The following is a 16,936-nucleotide window of genomic DNA, read 5'->3' as shown; positions in this document are numbered from 1 at the left end:
TATTGCTTTTAATGCAATGTAGTGGCAACCAAAAAAATGTAATTTTGGCACTTTGTTTTTCTTGTTACGCCGTTTAGCGATCATATTAATCCTTTTTTTTTTATGATAGAGCGGGCTATTCTAAACGCGGCGATACCAAATATGTGTAGGTTTGATTTTTTTTTTTATTATTTTATTTTGACTGGGGGCAAAAGGGGGGTGATTTGAAATGATTTTTTTTATATTTTTAAACACTTTTTTTTAATTTCGGGATGCTTTAATAGCCTTCATGGGAGGCTAGAAGCATCCATTACTCGATCGCCTCTGCTATCTAGAGGTGGTGCACAGATCAACTCTATGCAGAATTACAGCATTGCTATGAGCACCGACCACAGCAATCTGCCATCAACAACCATAGAGGTCTTGAGGAGGCCTCTGGTTGTGATGGCAACGCACCGATGATCCCAGATCACGTGAGGGGGGTCAGCGGTGCGCATACTTCCAGCCGCGCTGTGTAATTTAACTAGTTAATGGAAGAGGGCAGATTGCGATTCTGCTCACGGCCACTGCGGGCACATGTCAGCTGTTGAAAACAACTGACATGTCGTGGCTTTGAGGTCGACTCACCGCCGGAGTCCACCTCAAAGCGGGAGATACTACCAGCTGATGTACTATCCCGACAGCTGGCAGAAAGGGGTTAAATTCTATTTTTCCTTTTACGAATGGGATAAGTGGGGAAATTGAACCTTTGGATTTGCTTTTCATTTTTTGTAAATGTTTTTTTTTTTTACATTTTTGTAGCCCTTCCACTCACTAATGGACTTTTAATAGAAGATGGTTAGTTAGAGAAGTCTCAAACTAAAGGCTCATTCAGATGTCTGTGCCAATCGGTCCGAGCACAGATTGGCCACAGGTTTCCTGACCCAAGCGTAACAGCTTTATATATTTCTATGCAGCTGTCATGCTCAGGTCAGGACACATGCAGCCAGTCAGTGCCTCGTGATCTGATATCAGACCAAACTTGACAGACGTCTCCATGAGCCTTTAGTCATATGCCCTACCCCTTCATCAGCCTTTAGTCATATGCCCCTCCATCAGCATCCATTTTCAGAACAATACAGGTATAGTAACATTTTCAAATGACAGCTAATCTTCATTGCCTGCCAGCCTCCTGCTGTCCAGACTAGTAATACAGACAGCCAGAGGGGTTGAGCATTCTCCTAAAGGTACCGTCACATTAAGCGACGCTGCAGCGATATAGACAACGAGCCGGTCGGTGCAGTGTCGCTGTTTAGGTCGCTAGGAGACGTCAAACACGGCAACAGCAGAACGATGCAGGAGCGATCCAGTGACGTACTTATCATTCTCGCTGGTTGTTAGCTCCATGAAAAAACATTGCTGGCATCGTTGCTTTTGCTGTCAAACATGACGAATCACGCCGACCTGACGACCAAATAAAGTTCCGGACTTCTAGCTACGACCAGCGATGTCACAGCAGGATCCTGATCGCTGCTGCGTGTCAAACACAACGAGATCACTATCCAGAACACTGCAACGTCACGGATCGTTGTTGTTCTCGTTGGAAAGTTGCTCAGTGTGAAGGTACCTTAACTGCAGTGATGGTCCGCATGTCTCCTGCTGTGCAGACTATTAGTGGATAAATCACTTGGATTGGCCATTCTCCTAACAGGTATTAAAAGGCAATGAAGTGCAAACCATGGCAGTAGCATCTTAGGGTGTTTTTTTTTTTTTTATAAAATCTGTCAGTAGGATCAACCCTCCTAAGCTGTCTACATGGCCATGCAGGTCATAGGAAGATGAATAAAGTGATACCTTGATATCTGCAATCTTGATGTCTTAAGAGATATCCATGCTTTTCTTACACCTAAATTAGTAGTTCAGAACTATGAACAGAACAGATCTGCGCGAGAACCTGCAAAGTTTATGTTTAATAAAAGGGGGTGTTGCCAATGTGAGATATGTAACACAAAAAAAGAAGTGACCTTTGTCTCCTAACAAGCACATTAGCAGCTCTCACAGCTCTGCTCCATTTAAACCCTGTCTGCCTGTGGGATGGAAGCTGAAACACTTTAGAGGAACCTGCAGATGTGTCAGTTATAGCCACACACAGCTATGTAGTGAGATCAAGAGAGCAGAGAGTGGCCATTATACATCACATTGATAATCCCCCCTTTCATAAGCTCTGGGGCTGATTACGTCCCATACTCCTTAACAGCTCATTTACATATAAAAATAAAAATGTGGATTTCTCTGAAATATGACAACGGATTGCAGATATCAAGGAATTAGTTTATTCAACTTTCTGTGATCTACATCAGTGTTCCCCAACTTCAGTCCTCAAGGCCCACCAACAGGCCATGTTTTCAGGATTTCCTTAGTATTGCACAGGTCTGTTGTGAATTCTGTTGTCGAGCTCCCTCCTGTGGTCGTGAATGGTACTTCGGCGAGTTCTGTCCATGGACTCCCTCTGGTGGCTGTGAGTGAAGCTGCTGCTTCTGAGGTTCCTTACACAGGTGACGTGGTTTATCCTTTGGTTGGCTGCTCTATTTAACTCCACTCAGATCGTTACTCCATGCCAGCTGTCAATGTTCCTGCATTGGTTCAGTTCGCTCTTGGATCTTTCTGGTGACCTGTCTTCTCCAGCAGAAGCTAAGTTCCTGATAGTTTATTTGTTCATTGTTTCCTTGTCCAGCTGGTTATCATGATTTTGTCTTCAGTGGATCAGGCAGAGAAAATCTTGCTGGCTTTGTGTCAGGGTCAGGATGAAGCGGAGGTGTACTGTCAGAAGTTTAGAAAGTGGTCTGTGCTTACTCAGTGGAATGAGTGTGCTCTGGCGGCAATTTTCAGAAAGGGTCTTTCTGAAGCCCTTAAGGATGTCATGGTGGGATTTCCCACGCCTGCTGGTCTGAATGAGTCTATGTCTTTGGCCATTCAGATCGATCGGCGCTTGCGTGAGCGCAAAGCTGTGCACCATCTGGCGGTATTCTCTGAGCATAGGCCTGAGCCTATGCAGTGTGATAGGAATTTGACCAGAGCTGAACGGCAAGAACACAGACGTCGGAATGGGCTGTGTTTTACTGTGGTGAATCCACTCATGCTATCTCCGATTGTCCTAAGCGCACTAAGCGGTTCGCTAGGTCTGCCACCATTGGAACGGTACAGTCTAAATTTCTTTTGTCCGTTACTCTGATTTGCTCTCTGTCGTCCTATTCTGTTGTGGCATTTGTGGATTCAGGCGCTGCCCTGAATTTGATGGACTTGGAGTTTGCCAGGCGCTGTGGTTTTTTCTTGGAGCCCTTGCAGTATCCTATTCCATTGAGAGGAATTGATGCTACGCCTTTGGCCAAGAATAAGCCTCAGTACTGGACTCAATTGACCATGTGCATGGCTCCTGCACATCAGGAGGATATTCGCTTTTTGGTGTTGCATAATCTGCATGATGTGGTCGTTTTGGGGTTGCCATGGCTACAGGTCCATAATCCAGTGTTGGATTGGAAATCTATGTCTGTGTCCGGCTGGGGTTGTCAGGGGGTACATGGTGATGTTCCATTGTTGTCAATTTCGCCTTCCACTCCTTCTGAAGTCCCTGAGTTTTTATCAGATTACCGGGATGTATTTGAAGAGCCCAAATCCGATGCCCTACCTCCCCATAGGGATTGCGATTGTGCTATTAATTTGATTCCTGGTAGTAAGTTTCCTAAGGGCCGTCTGTTTAATTTATCTGTGCCAGAGCACGCCGCTATGCGGAGTTATGTAAAGGAATCCTTGGAGAAGGGTCATATTCGCCCGTCGTCATCACCGTTGGGAGCAGGGTTCTTTTTTGTGGCCCAGAAGGATGGCTCTTTGAGACCTTGTATTGATTACCGCCTTCTTAATAAGATCAGTCAAATTTCAGTATCCTTTGCCGCTGCTGTCTGATTTGTTTGCTTGGATTAAGGGGGCTAGTTGGTTCACCAAGATAGATCTTCGAGGGGCGTATAATCTTGTGCGAATTAAACAGGGCGATGAATGGAAAACAGCATTTAATACGCCCGAGGGCCATTTTGAGTACCTGGTTATGCCATTCGGGCTTTCTAATGCTCCATCTGTGTTTCAGTCCTTTATGCATGACATTTTCCGAGAGTAACTGGATAGATTCATGATTGTATATTTGGATGATATTTTGGTCTTTTCGGATGATTGGGAGTCTCATGTGAAGCAGGTCAGAATGGTGTTCCAGGTCCTTCGTGCGAATTCCTTGATTTTGAAGGGATCAAAGTGTCTCTTTGGGGTTCAGAAGGTTTCATTTTTGGGTTTCATTTTTTCCCCTTCTACTATCGAGATGGACCCTGTTAAAGTTCAGGCCATTTATGATTGGACTCAGCCGACATCTGTGAAGAGCCTGCAGAAATTCCTGGGCTTTGCTAATTTTTACCGTCGCTTCATCGCTAATTTTTCTAGTATTGCTAAACCGTTGACTGATTTGACCAAGAAAGGTGCTGATGTGGTCAATTGGTCCTCTGCGGCTGTAGAGGCTTTTCAGGAGTTGAAGCGTCATTTTTCTTCTGCCTCTGTGTTATGCCAGCCAGATGTTTCGCTCCCGTTTCAGGTCGAGGTTGATGCTTCTGAGATTGGAGCAGGGGCTGTTTTGTCGCAAAGAAGTTCTGATGGCTCGGTGATGAAACCATGTGCCTTCTTTTCTAGAAAATTCTCGCCTGCCGAGCGCAATTATGATGTTGGCAATCGAGAGTTGTTGGCCATGAAGTGGGCATTCGAGGAGTGGCGACATTGGCTTGAAGGAGCTAAACATCGCGTGGTGGTCTTGACAGATCACAAGAATTTGACTTATCTCTAGTCTGCTAAACGGTTGAATCCTAGACAGGCTCGATGGTCGCTCTTTTTCTCCCATTTTGATTTTGTGGTTTCATACCTTCCGGGATCTAAGAATGAAGGCTGATGCCCTGTCAAGGAGTTTTGTGCCCGACTCTCCGGGTGTTCCGGAGCTGGCGGGTATTCTTAAAGAGGGGGTAATTTTGTCTGCCATCTCCCCTGATTTGCGGCACGTGCTGCAGAAGTTTCAGGCTGATAGACCTGACCGTTGTCCAGCGGAGAAACGGTTTGTCCCTGACAGATGGACTAGTAGAGTTATCTCTGAGGTTCATTGTTCGGTGTTGGCTGGTCATCCTGGAATCTTTGGTACCAGAGATTTGGTGGCTAGATCCTTTTGGTGGCCTTCTTTGTCACGGGATGTGCGTTTTTTTGTGCAGTCCTGTGGGACTTGTGCTCGGGCTAAGCCCTGCTGTTCTCGTGCCAGTGGGTTGCTTTTGCCCTTGCCGGTCCCGAAGAGGCCCTGGACGCATATTTCCATGGATTTTATTTCTGATCTCCCTGTTTCTCAAAGGATGTCGGTCATTTGGGTGGTTTGTGATCGCTTCTCTAAGATGGTCCATTTGGTGCCCTTGTCTAAATTGCCTTCCTCCTCTGATTTGGTGCCATTGTTTTTCCAGCATGTGGTTCGTTTGCATGGCATTCCAGAGAACATCGTCTCGGACAGAGGTTCCCAGTTTGTTTGGAGGTTTTGGCGGTCCTTTTGTGCTAAGATGGGCATTGATTTGTCTTTTTCTTCGGCTTTCCATCCTCAGACTAATGGCCAAACCGAACGAACTAATCAGACTTTGGAAACATATCTGAGATGCTTTGTTTCTGCTGATCAGGATGATTGGGTGTCCTTCTTGCCTTTGGCTGAGTTCGCCCTTAATAATCGGGCTAGCTCGGCTACTTTAGTTTCTCCTTTTTTCTGTAATTCTGGTTTCCATCCTCGTTTCTCTTCGGGGCAGGTTGAGCCTTCGGACTGTCCTGGTGTGGATACGGTGGTGGACAGGTTGCAGCAGATTTGGACTCATGTGGTGGACAATTTGACATTGTCCCAGGAGAAGGCTCAAGGTTTGCTAACCGCCAGCGCTGTGTTGGTCCCCGACTTCGTGTTGGGGATTTGGTTTGGTTGTCATCTCGTCATGTTCCTATGAAGGTTTTTTCTCCTAAGTTTAAGCCTTGTTTCATTGGGCCATATAAGATTTCTGAGGTTCTTAATCCTGTGTCATTTCGTTTGGATCTTCCAGCTTCTTTTGCCATTCATAATATGTTCCATAGGTCGTTGTTACGGAGATACGTGGCGCCTATGGTTCCCTCCTTTGATCCTCCTGTCCCGATGTTGGTCGAGGGGGAGTTGGAGTATGTGGTGGAGAAGATTTTGGATTCTCGTGTTTCGAGACGGAAACTCCAGTACCTGGTCAAGTGGAAGGGTTATGGTCAGGAAGATAATTCCTGGGTTTTTGCCTCTGATGTTCATGCTGCCGATCTAGTTCGTGCCTTTCATTTGGCTCATCCTGATCGGCCTCGGGGCTCTGGTGAGGGTTCGGTGACCCCTCCTCAAGGGGGAAGTACTGTTGTCAATTCTGTTGTCGAGCTCCCTCCTGTGGTCGTGAATGGTACTTCGGCAAGTTCTGTCCATGGACTCCCTCTGGTGGCTGTGAGTGAAGCTGCTGCTTCTGAGGTTCCTTACACAGGTGACGTGGTTTATCCTTTGGTTGGCTGCTCTATTTAACTCCACTCAGATCGTTACTCCATGCCAGCTGTCAATGTTCCTGCATTGGTTCAGTTCGCTCTTGGATCTTTCTGGTGACCTGTCTTCTCCAGCAGAAGCTAAGTTCCTGATAGTCTATTTGTTCATTGTTTCCTTGTCCAGCTGGTTATCATGATTTTGTCTTGCTAGCTGGAAGCTCTGGGATGCAGAGTGGCATCTCCGCACCGTTAGTCGGTGAGGAGGTCTTTTTGCACACTCTGCGTGGTCTTTTGTAGTTTTTTGTGCTGACCGCAAAGATACCTTTCCTATCCTCTGTCTGTTTAGTAAGTCTGGCCTCCCTTTGCTGAAATCTGTTTCATTTCTATGTTTGTGACTTCATCTTAACTCACAGTCAATATATGTGGGGGGCTTCCTTTACCTTTGGGGAATTTCTCTGAGGCAAGGTAGGCTTTATTTTCTATCTCTAGGGCTAGCTAGCTCTTAGGCTGTGAAGAGGCGTCTAGGGAGAGTCAGGAACGCTCCACGGCTATTTCTAATGTGTGTGATAGGATTAGGGGTTGCGGTCAGCAGAGCTCCCACATCCCAGAGCTTGTCTTGTGTCAGTTTAACTATCAGGTCGTGCCGGGTGCTCCTAACCACCAGGTCATAACACAGGTCATTGAATGCTTGCCTGTCCAGGTGATGCAATTATCACCTGAGCAATACTAAGGAAATCCTGAAAACAAGACCTGTTGGTGGGCCTTGAGGACTGGAGTTGGGGAACACTGATCTATATGATTATATATTACCACTGGCACACACGAACCTGAGTGTCCCTACAGTGATGGCCAATATTTTTGAGAATGACACCAAAATTATATTTTCACATGATCTGCTGCCCTCTGGTTTTTATTAGTGTTTGTCTGATATTGATATCACATACAGAAATATAATTGCAATCATATTATGAGCACCAATAGGTTATATTGACAGTTAGAATGAGTTAATGCAGCAAGTCAATATTTGCAGTGTTGACCCTTCTTCAAGACCTCTGCAGTTCTCCCTGGCATGCTCTCAATCAACTTCTGGACCAAATCCTGACTGATAGCAGTCCATTCTTGCATAATCAATGCTTGCATTTTGCCAGAATTTGTTGGTTTTTGTTTGTCCACCCGTCTCTTGATGATTGACCACAAGTTCTCAATGGGATTAAGATCTGGGGAGTTTCTAGGCCATGGACCCCAAATCTCTGTTTTGTTCCATGAGCCATTTAGTTATCACCTTTGCTTTATGGCAAGGTGCTCCATCATGCTGGAAAAGGCATTGTTGGTCGCCAAACTGCTCTTGGACGGTTGGGAGAAGTTGCTCTTGGAGGACATTCTGGTACCATTCTTTATTCATGGCTGTGTTTTTAGGCAAGACTGTGAGTTCCCTTGGCTGAGAAGCAACCCCACGCATGAATGGTTTCAGGATGCTTTACAGGCATGAGACAAGACTGGTGGTAGCGCTCACCTCTTCTTCTCCGAATAAGCTGTTTTCCAAATGTCCCAAACAATCGAAAAGGGGATTCATCAGAGAAAATGACTTTGCCCAGTCCTCAGCAGTCCACTCCCTGTACCTTTTGCAGAATATCAGTCGGTCCCTGATGTTTTTTCTGGAGAGAAGTGGCTTCTTTGCTACCCTCCTTGAAACCAGGCCTTGCTCAAAGAGTCTCCGCCTCACAGTGCGTGCAGAAGCACTCACACCAGCCTGCTGCCATTCCTGAGCAAGCTTGGCACTGCTGGTAGTCCGATCCCGCAGCTCAAACAATTTTAAGATACGGTCCTGGCGCTTGCTGGTCTTTCTTGGGCGCCCTGGAGCCATTTTGACAACAATGGAAGCTCTCTCCTTGAAGTTCTTGATGATGGGATAGATTGTTGACTGAGGTGCAATCTTTGTAGCTGCGATACTCTTCCCTGTTAGGCCATTTTTGTGCAGTGCAATGATGGCTGCACGTGTTTCTTTAGAGATAACCATGGTTAACTGAAGAGAAACAATGATACCAAGCACCAGCCTCCTTGTAAAGTGTCCAGTGATGTCATTCTTACTTAATCATGACTGATTGATCACCAGCCCTGTCCTAATCAACACCCACACCTGTGTTAATGGATCAATCACTAAAACGATGTTAGCTGCTACTTTTAAGGCAGGACTGCAATGATGTTGAAATGTGTTTTGGAGGTTAAAGTTCATTTTCTGGGCAAATATTGACTTTGCAAGTACAGTAATTTCTGTTAAGCTGATCACTCTAACATTCAGGAGTATATGCAAATTGCCTTTAGAAAAAATGAAGCAGTAGACTTTGGAAAAATTAATATTTGTCTCATTCTCAAAATTTTTGTCCATGACTGTAGATCATTGCTCCATGCCACCTGTCAATGTTCCAGTATTGGTCTGTTCGCTCCTGGATCGTTCCTGTGACCTGTCTTCTCCAGCAGAAGCTAAGTTCCTGCTTGTGTTTCTCTTGTTTGCTATTTTTCTGTCCAGCTTGCTATTTTGATTTTTGTCTTGCTTGCTGGAAGCTCTGGGACGCAGAGGGGCGCCTCCGCACCGTGAGTTGGTGCAGAGGGTCTTTCTGCGCCCTCTGCGTGTTTTTTTTGTAGTTTTTGTGCTGACCGCAAAGTCACATTTCCTATCCTCTGTCTGTTCAGTAAGTCGGGCCTCTCTTTGCTATATCTATTTAATCTCTGTGTTTGTGATTTTTATCTTAACTCACAGTCATTATATGTGGGGGGCTGCCTTTTCCTTTGGGGAATTTCTCTGAGGCAAGGTAGGCTTATTTTTTCTATCTTTAGGGCTAGCTAGTTCCTTAGGCTGTGACGAGTTGCATAGGGACCGTTAGGAGCAATCTACGGCTATTTCTAGTGTGTGTGATAGGATTAGGGATTGCGGTCAGCAGAGTTTCCACATCCCAGAGCTGGTCCTGTATTTTTGTAACTATCAGGTCTTTCCGTGTGCTCTTAACCACCAGGTCCATTATTGTCCTAACCACCAGGTCATAACAGCAGAGCACTATATGGCACAGCTATGGGGAAATATGAACGGTGCAGAGCACTATATGGCACAGCTATGGGGAAATATGAACGGTGCAGAGCACTATATGTCACAGCTATGGGGAAATATGAACGGTGCAGAGCACTATATGGCACAGCTATGGGGCAAGAATGATCTATTTTTATTTTTGAAATTCACCGGTAAATGCTGCATTTCCACCCTAGGCTTATACTCGAGTCAATAAGTTTTCCCTGTTTTTTGTGGCAAAATTAGGGGGGTCGGCTTATACTCGGGTCGGCATATACTCGAGTATATACGGTAGTATATACGGTAGTTTATTTTATATTTAAGTGGTGAGAAAAAATCAAGTTTGTAAAATAAGAAAAAAAAAAAAAACACGCCATTTTCCGAGACCCCTAGACTATATTTTTCAGGATCTGGATGAGGGCATATTTTTTGAGCACCGAGCAGACATTTTATTTCATAATATTTTGGGGCAGATACGATTTTTTGATTGCCATTATAGCACTTTATTGCAATGTCACAGAGACCAAAAAAAAGTAATTCTGACATTTTGATTTTTTTCTCGCTACGTCATATACTGATCGGATTAATTTTCATATATTAATAGATCGTCCGTTTCTTAAAGTGGCAATATAAAACGTGTGTTTTTTTTATTGTTTTATTTTGAATTGGGAAAAAGGGGAATGATTGGAAAATTAAAAAAAAAAAAAGTTTTTTTCTTTAACTTGCTTCAATAGTCTCCATGGGAGACTAGAAGCTATGATCATGTGATTGCTTGTGTTATACATAGTAGGCTTACAGCCCTGCTTTGTGTAACAAAAATGCACATTTATGAGCACCGACCACCAGTTGGCGCTCATAGCAATTCGGAAATGACAACCACAGGGGTCTCCTGCAGACTCTGGGTTGTCATGCCAACCCATTGGCATCGCGCGATCATGTGACAGAGGTGCCGATGGGTGGAGCTACAACACGCAACTTTGCCAAAGTTAAATGCCGCTGTCAGACGTTGACAGTGACATTTAACTAGTTAACAGCCGCAGATGGATCGCAATTCCAACCGTGGCTGTTAGGGCACATAGCTGATCAGATCAGCTGTCATGTGCCAGAAAAGGTGCGGGCTCAGCGCCAGAGCCCACATCAAAGAGGGGAAGACTAACTATGACTAATAAAAAAGTCATAGGTCGTTAACCCCTTCCCGACCTGTGACAGCGTATGCGTCATGAAAGTCGGTGCCAATCCGACATGTGACGCATATGCGGTGTCACAGAATGATCGCGTCCCTGCAGATCCGGTGAAAGGGTTAACTCCCATTTCACCCGATCTGCAGGGACAGGGGGAGTGGTAGTTTAGCCCAGGGGGGGTGGCTTCACCCCCCCCCCCCCCCCGTGGCTACGATCGCTCTGATTGGCTGTTGAAAGTGAAACTGCCAATCAGAGCGATTTGTAAAATTTCACCTAAAAAACTGGTGAAATATTACAATCCAGCCATGGCCGATGCTGCAATATCATCGGCCATGGCTGGAAACACTTTTGTGCCCCCACCCCACGCCCCCCCAGCCCTCCGATCTGTGGTCCGCTCCCCTCCGTCCTGTGCTCTGCTCCCCCGTCCTCCTGTCCGCTCCCCCCGTGCTCCAATCCCACCCCCGTGCTCCAATCCACCCCCCGTGCACACCGATCCACCCGCCCGCACACCGATCCACCCGCCCGCACACCGATCCACCCCTCCGCACACCGATCCACCCCCCCCATGCTCCGATCCACCCCCCCACCCCGTGCTCCGACGCCCCGCCCCTGTGCCCTGATCTCCCCCCCCCCCCCTCATACTTACCTAGCCTCCCGGGGTCCGTCCGTCTTCTTTCCTGGGCGCCGCCATGTTCCAAAGTGGCGGGCGCATGCGCAGTGCGCCCGCCGAATCTGCCTGCCGGCAGATTCGTTCCAATGTGAATTTTGATCACTGTGATAAAACCTATCACAGTGATCAAAATAAAAAAAACAGTAAATGACCCCCCCCCCCCTCCCCTTTGTCCCCCCATAGGTAGGGACAATAATAAAATAAAGAATTTTTTTTTTTTTCCACTAAGGTTGGAGTTAGAACTAGGGTTAGGGTTAGGGGTAGGTTACGGTATGTGCACACGTATTCTGGTCCTCTGCGGATTTTTCCGCAGCGGATTTGATAAATCCGCAGTGCTAAACCGCTGTGGATTTATGGCGGATTTACCGCGTTTTTTCTGCGCATTTCACTGCGGTTTTACAACTGCAATTTTCTATTGGAGCAGTTGTAAAACCGCTGTGGAATCCGCAGAAAGAAGTGACATGCTGCGGAATGTAAACCCTGCGTTTCCGTGCAGTTTTTCTGCAGCATGTGTAGAGCGATTTTTGTTTCCCATAGGTTTACATTGAAATGTAAACTCATGGAAAACTGCTGCGGATCCGCAGCGTTTTCTGCAGCGTGTGCACATACCTTTAGAATTAGGCTATGTGCACACGGTGCGGATTTGGCTGCGGATCCGCAGCGGATTGGCCGCTGCGGATCCGCAGCAGTGTTCCATCAGGTTTACAGTACCATGTAAAGATATGGAAAACCAAATCCGCTGTGCCCATGGTGCGGAAAATACAGCGCGGAAACGCTGCGTTGTATTTTCCGCAACATGTCAATTCTTTGTGCGGATTCAGCAGCGTTTTACACCTGATTCTCAATAGGAATCCGCAGGTGAAATCCGCACAAAAAAGACTGGAAATCCGCTGTAAAAACGCAGGTAAAACGTAGTGCCTTTTACCTGCGGATTTTTCAAAAATGGTGTGGAAAAATCTCACACGAATCCGCAACGTGGGCACATAGCCTTAGGGCTAGGGTTGGAATTAGGGTTAGGGGTGTGTTGGGGTTAGGGTTGTGGTTAGAGTTACGGCTACAGTTGGGATAAGGGTTAGGGGTGTGTTGGCGTTAGAATTGAGGGGTTTCCACTGTTTAGGCACATCAGGGGGTCTCCAAACGCAACATGGCGCCACCATTGATTCCAACCAATCTTTTATTCAAAAAGTTAAAATGGTGCTCCCTCCCTTCCGAGCCCCGACGTGTGCCCAAACAGTGGTTTACCCCCACATATGGGGTACCAGCATACTCAGGACAAACTGCGCAACAATTACTGGGGTCCTATTTCTCCTGTTACCCTTGATAAAATAAAAAATTGCTTGCTAAAACATCATTTTTGAGGAAAGAAAAATGATTTTTTATTTTCACGGCTCTGCGTTGTAAACGTCTGTGAAGCACTTGGGGGTTCAAAGTGTTCACCACACATCTAGATAAGTTCCTTGGGGGGTCTAGTTTCCAAAATGGGGTCACTTGTGGGGGGTTTCTACTGTTTAGGCACACAAGGGGCTCTGCAAACGCAACGTGACGCCCGCAGACCATTCCATCAAACTCTGCATTTCAAAAGTCACTACTTCCCTTCTGAGCCCCGACGTGTGCCCAAACAGTGGTTTACCCCCACACATGGGGTATCAGCGTACTCAGGAGAAACTGGACAACAACTTTTGGGGTCCAATTTCTCCTGTAACCCTTGGGAAAATTAAAAAATTCTGGGCTAAAAAATTATTTTTGAGGAAAGAAAACGTATTTATTATTTTCACTGCTCTGTGTTATAAACGTCTGTGAAGCACTTGGGGGTTCAAAGTGCTCACCACATATCTAGATAAGTTCCTTGGGGGGTCTAGTTTCCAAAATGTGGTCACTTGTGGGGGGTTTCTACTGTTTAGCCACATCAGGAGCTCTGCAAACGCAACGTGATGCCCGCAGAGCATTCCATCAAAGTCTGCATTTCAAAACTTCACTACTTCACTTCCGAGCCCCGGCATGTGCCCAAACAGTAGTTTACCCCTACATATGGGGTATCACCGTACTCAGAAGAAACTGGACAACAAATATTGGGGTCAAATTTCTCCTGTTACCCTTGGGAAAATAATAAATTGCGGGCTAAAAAATCATTTTTGAGGAAAGAAAAATTATTATTTTTTTTCATGGCTCTGCGTTATAAACTTCTGTGAAGCACTGGAGGGTTCAAAGTGCTCACCACACATCTAGATTAGTTCCTTTGGGGGTCTAGTTTCCAAAATGGGGTCATTTGTGGGGGATCTCCAATGTTTAGGCACACAGGGGCTCTCCAAACGCGACATGGTGTCCGCTAATGATTGGAGCTAATTTTCCATTTAAAAAGCCAAATGGCGTGCCTTCCCTTCCGAGCCCTGCCGTGCGCCCAAACAGTGGTTTACCCCCACATATGGGGTATCTGCGTACTCAAGACAAACTGGACAACAACATTTATGGTCCAATTTCTCCTATTACCGTTGGCAAAATAGGAAATTCCAGGCTAAAAAATCATTTTTGAGGAAAGAAAAATTATTTTTTATTTTCATGGCTCTGCGTTATAAACTTCTGTGAAGCACCTGGGGGTTTAAAGTGCTCAGTATGCATCTAGATAAGTTCCTTGGGGGGTCTAGTTTCCAAAATGGGGTCACTTGTGGGGGAGCTCCAATGCATAGGCACACAGGGGCTCTCCAAACGCGACATGGTGTCCGCTAACAATTGGAGCTAATTTTCCATTCAAAAAGTCAAAAGGCGCGCCTTCCCTTCCGAGCCCTGCCATGTGCCCAAACAGTGGTTTACCCCCACATATGAGGTATCAGCGTACTCGGGAGCAATTACCCAACAAATTTTAGGATCCATTTTATCCTATTGCCCATGTAAAAATGAAAAAATTGAGGCGAAAAGAAATTTTTTGTGAAAAAAAAAAGTACTTTTTCATTTTTATGGATCAATTTGTGAAGCACCTGAGGGTTTAAAGTGCTCACTAGGCATCTAGATAAGTTCCTTGGGGGGTCCAGTTTCCAAAATGGGGTCACTTGTGTGGGAGCTCCAATTTTTAGGCACACGGGGGCTCTCCAAATGTGACATGGTGTCCGCTAAAGAGTGCAGCCAATTTTTCATTCAAAAAGTCAAATGGCGCTCCTTCCCTTCTAAGCTCTGCCGTGCGCCCAAACAGTGGTTTACCCCCACATATGAGGTATCAGCATACTCAGGACAAATTGGACAACAACTTTCGTGGTTCAGTTTCTCCTTTTACCATTGGGAAAATAAAAAATTGTTGCTGAAAGATCATTTTTGTGACTAAAAAGTTAAATGTTCATTTTCTCCTTCCATGTTGCTTCTGCTGCTGTGAAGCACCTGAAGGGTTAATAAACTTCTTGAATGTGGTTTTGTGCACCTTGAGGGGTGCAGTTTTTAGAATGGTGTCACTTTTGGGTATTTTCAGCCATATAGACCCCTCAATCTGACTTCAAATGTGAGGTGGTCCCTAAAAAAAATGGGTTTGTAAATTTCGTTGTAAAAATGAGAAATCGCTGGTCAAATTTTAACCCTTATAACTTCCTAGCAAAAAAAAATTTTGTTTCCAAAATTGTGCTGATGTAAAGTATACATGTGGGAAATGTTATTTATTAACTATTTTGTGTCACATAACTCTCTGGTTTAACAGAATAAAAATTCAAAATGTGAAAATTGCGAAATTTTCGCCAAATTTCCGATTTTTTCACAAATAAACACAGAATTTATTTACCTAAATTTACCACTAACATGAAGCCCAATATGTCACGAAAAAACAATCTCAGAACCACTAGGATCCATTGAAGCGTTCCTGAGTTATTACCTCATAAAGGGACACTGGACAGAATTGCAAAAAACGGCAAGGTCTTTAAGGTCAAAATAGGCTGGGTCATGAAGGGGTTAAAGGGTGAAAAAAATAAAATAGTCTCCCTCCTTTTAAGAGGTTATATAATACATTTTATTACAGGTGTTTTATACTTATTTCAATACATATGGTATTAGTACACTACACTTTACCATACTAGGCAACATAATTGTTTTTTGGAATTAAATGATAATACCTGCATGACTGTCCTGTGATGTGCAAAAAATGGTTGATCTGTCAAGAAAAGCGTGATCGGGGAGACTCTGGTACTGCTCACTTTAGAAGTTCTTTTATTACTTTGCATCCATGACAGCTGTTCAGTAGAAAATCCTTTTAAATAAAAAAAAATAAAACATTAAGATAAAAAATAGCAATTTGTCATCATGTAAAAAAAAAAAAAGAGACTGGATTTTTACAATACATAGGATTACGGTAAATACATATTAAATAGGACGCATCTGGATAAATTGGAAAACAATTTGCTGACAGTAAAAGTTGTGAGGAAAAAGATCATAGTATTTCACTGCAAAGACTAAGGCCATGTTCACCCTTTGTGTTTTCGCTGCTTTTTTTTTCCTGCTGCAAAACCTGCTCCCTTGGCATTAAGAAACTTGCTGCAAAAAAACAGGTTTTGCTTGGTTTTTGTTATGCTATATTTGTCTCTTGTGCATACTGATAAATTTTAGAGTCAAAAAAAATTTTCATTCTACTTCCTCAGGTTTGGGGACAAAAAAATGCAGCAAACCAAATACCACCACGTTCTCAGCATATTTTTTCACCACCCATTAGTTTCAATTAATGAAAAATGCCGAAAGCAGTGACATGCTATATTCTGCAAAACCTAAGGTTTTACACAAAATACCGTATTTTTCGGACAAGAAGCAGCACTTTTTTCCTCATAAAATGTGGAGGAAAATGGGGGGTGCTTCTTATAGTCCGAGTGTATGGTCTATGGCTGGGGGGGGGGCTTTGATGGTGACCGCTGATAGAGGAAGAGGCTGCGGCAACGAAGACCGTGTGACAGGCAGAGGGAGCGGGACGCCGGGAGCAGGTAAGTATGTAATATTCACCTGTCTGCGTTCCACACGCCAGGCGCCGTTCTGTCTTCGCGTCCTCTTGCACTGACTGTTCAGGTCAGAGGGCGCGATGACGCATATAGTGTGCGCGGCGCCCTCTGCCTGATCAGTCAGTGCAGAGAGACGCCGGGACGAGACGCCGGGAGCTGCAAACAGCGAGGTGAGTATGGCATTTTTTTTTATTGCAGCAGCAATGGCAGAGCTTTATACGGAGCATCTGTGGGGCAATAATGAACGGCGCAGGGCACTATATGGCAGCTATGGGGCAATAATGAACGGCGCAGAGCACTATATGGCAGCTATGGGGCAATAATGAACGGCGCAGAGCACTATATGGCACAGCTATGGGGCAATAATGAACGGTGCAGAGCACTATATGGCACAGCTATAGGGCAATAATGAACGGGGGAAGACCACTATATGGCAAGGCTATGGGGCAATAATGAACGGCGCAGAGCACTATATGGCACATCTATGGGGCAATAATGAACGGCGCAGAGCACTATATGGCACAGCTAT

The 16,936-nt window shown here is 45.1% G+C and overlaps 1 protein-coding gene across 1 annotated transcript in view; it reads right to left on the bottom strand.

Annotated features, from left to right (window-relative positions):
* The window catches only part of TEX10 (testis expressed 10), a 633,649-nt gene that overhangs the window by 197,862 nt on the left and 418,851 nt on the right, over positions 1-16,936 (bottom strand). Inside the window, exon 10 of the mRNA XM_069730421.1 lies at positions 15,538-15,671. Within this exon, the coding sequence (XP_069586522.1) occupies positions 15,538-15,671 (134 nt within the window). The remainder of the gene's footprint in view (positions 1-15,537; positions 15,672-16,936) is intronic.

Source organism: Ranitomeya imitator, chromosome 6, assembly GCF_032444005.1.
Source record: "Ranitomeya imitator isolate aRanImi1 chromosome 6, aRanImi1.pri, whole genome shotgun sequence".
Lineage (NCBI taxonomy): Eukaryota > Metazoa > Chordata > Amphibia > Anura > Dendrobatidae > Ranitomeya > Ranitomeya imitator.
The sequence above is the reverse complement of the archived record's forward strand: the minus strand, read 5'-3'. Positions and strand labels throughout refer to the sequence as shown.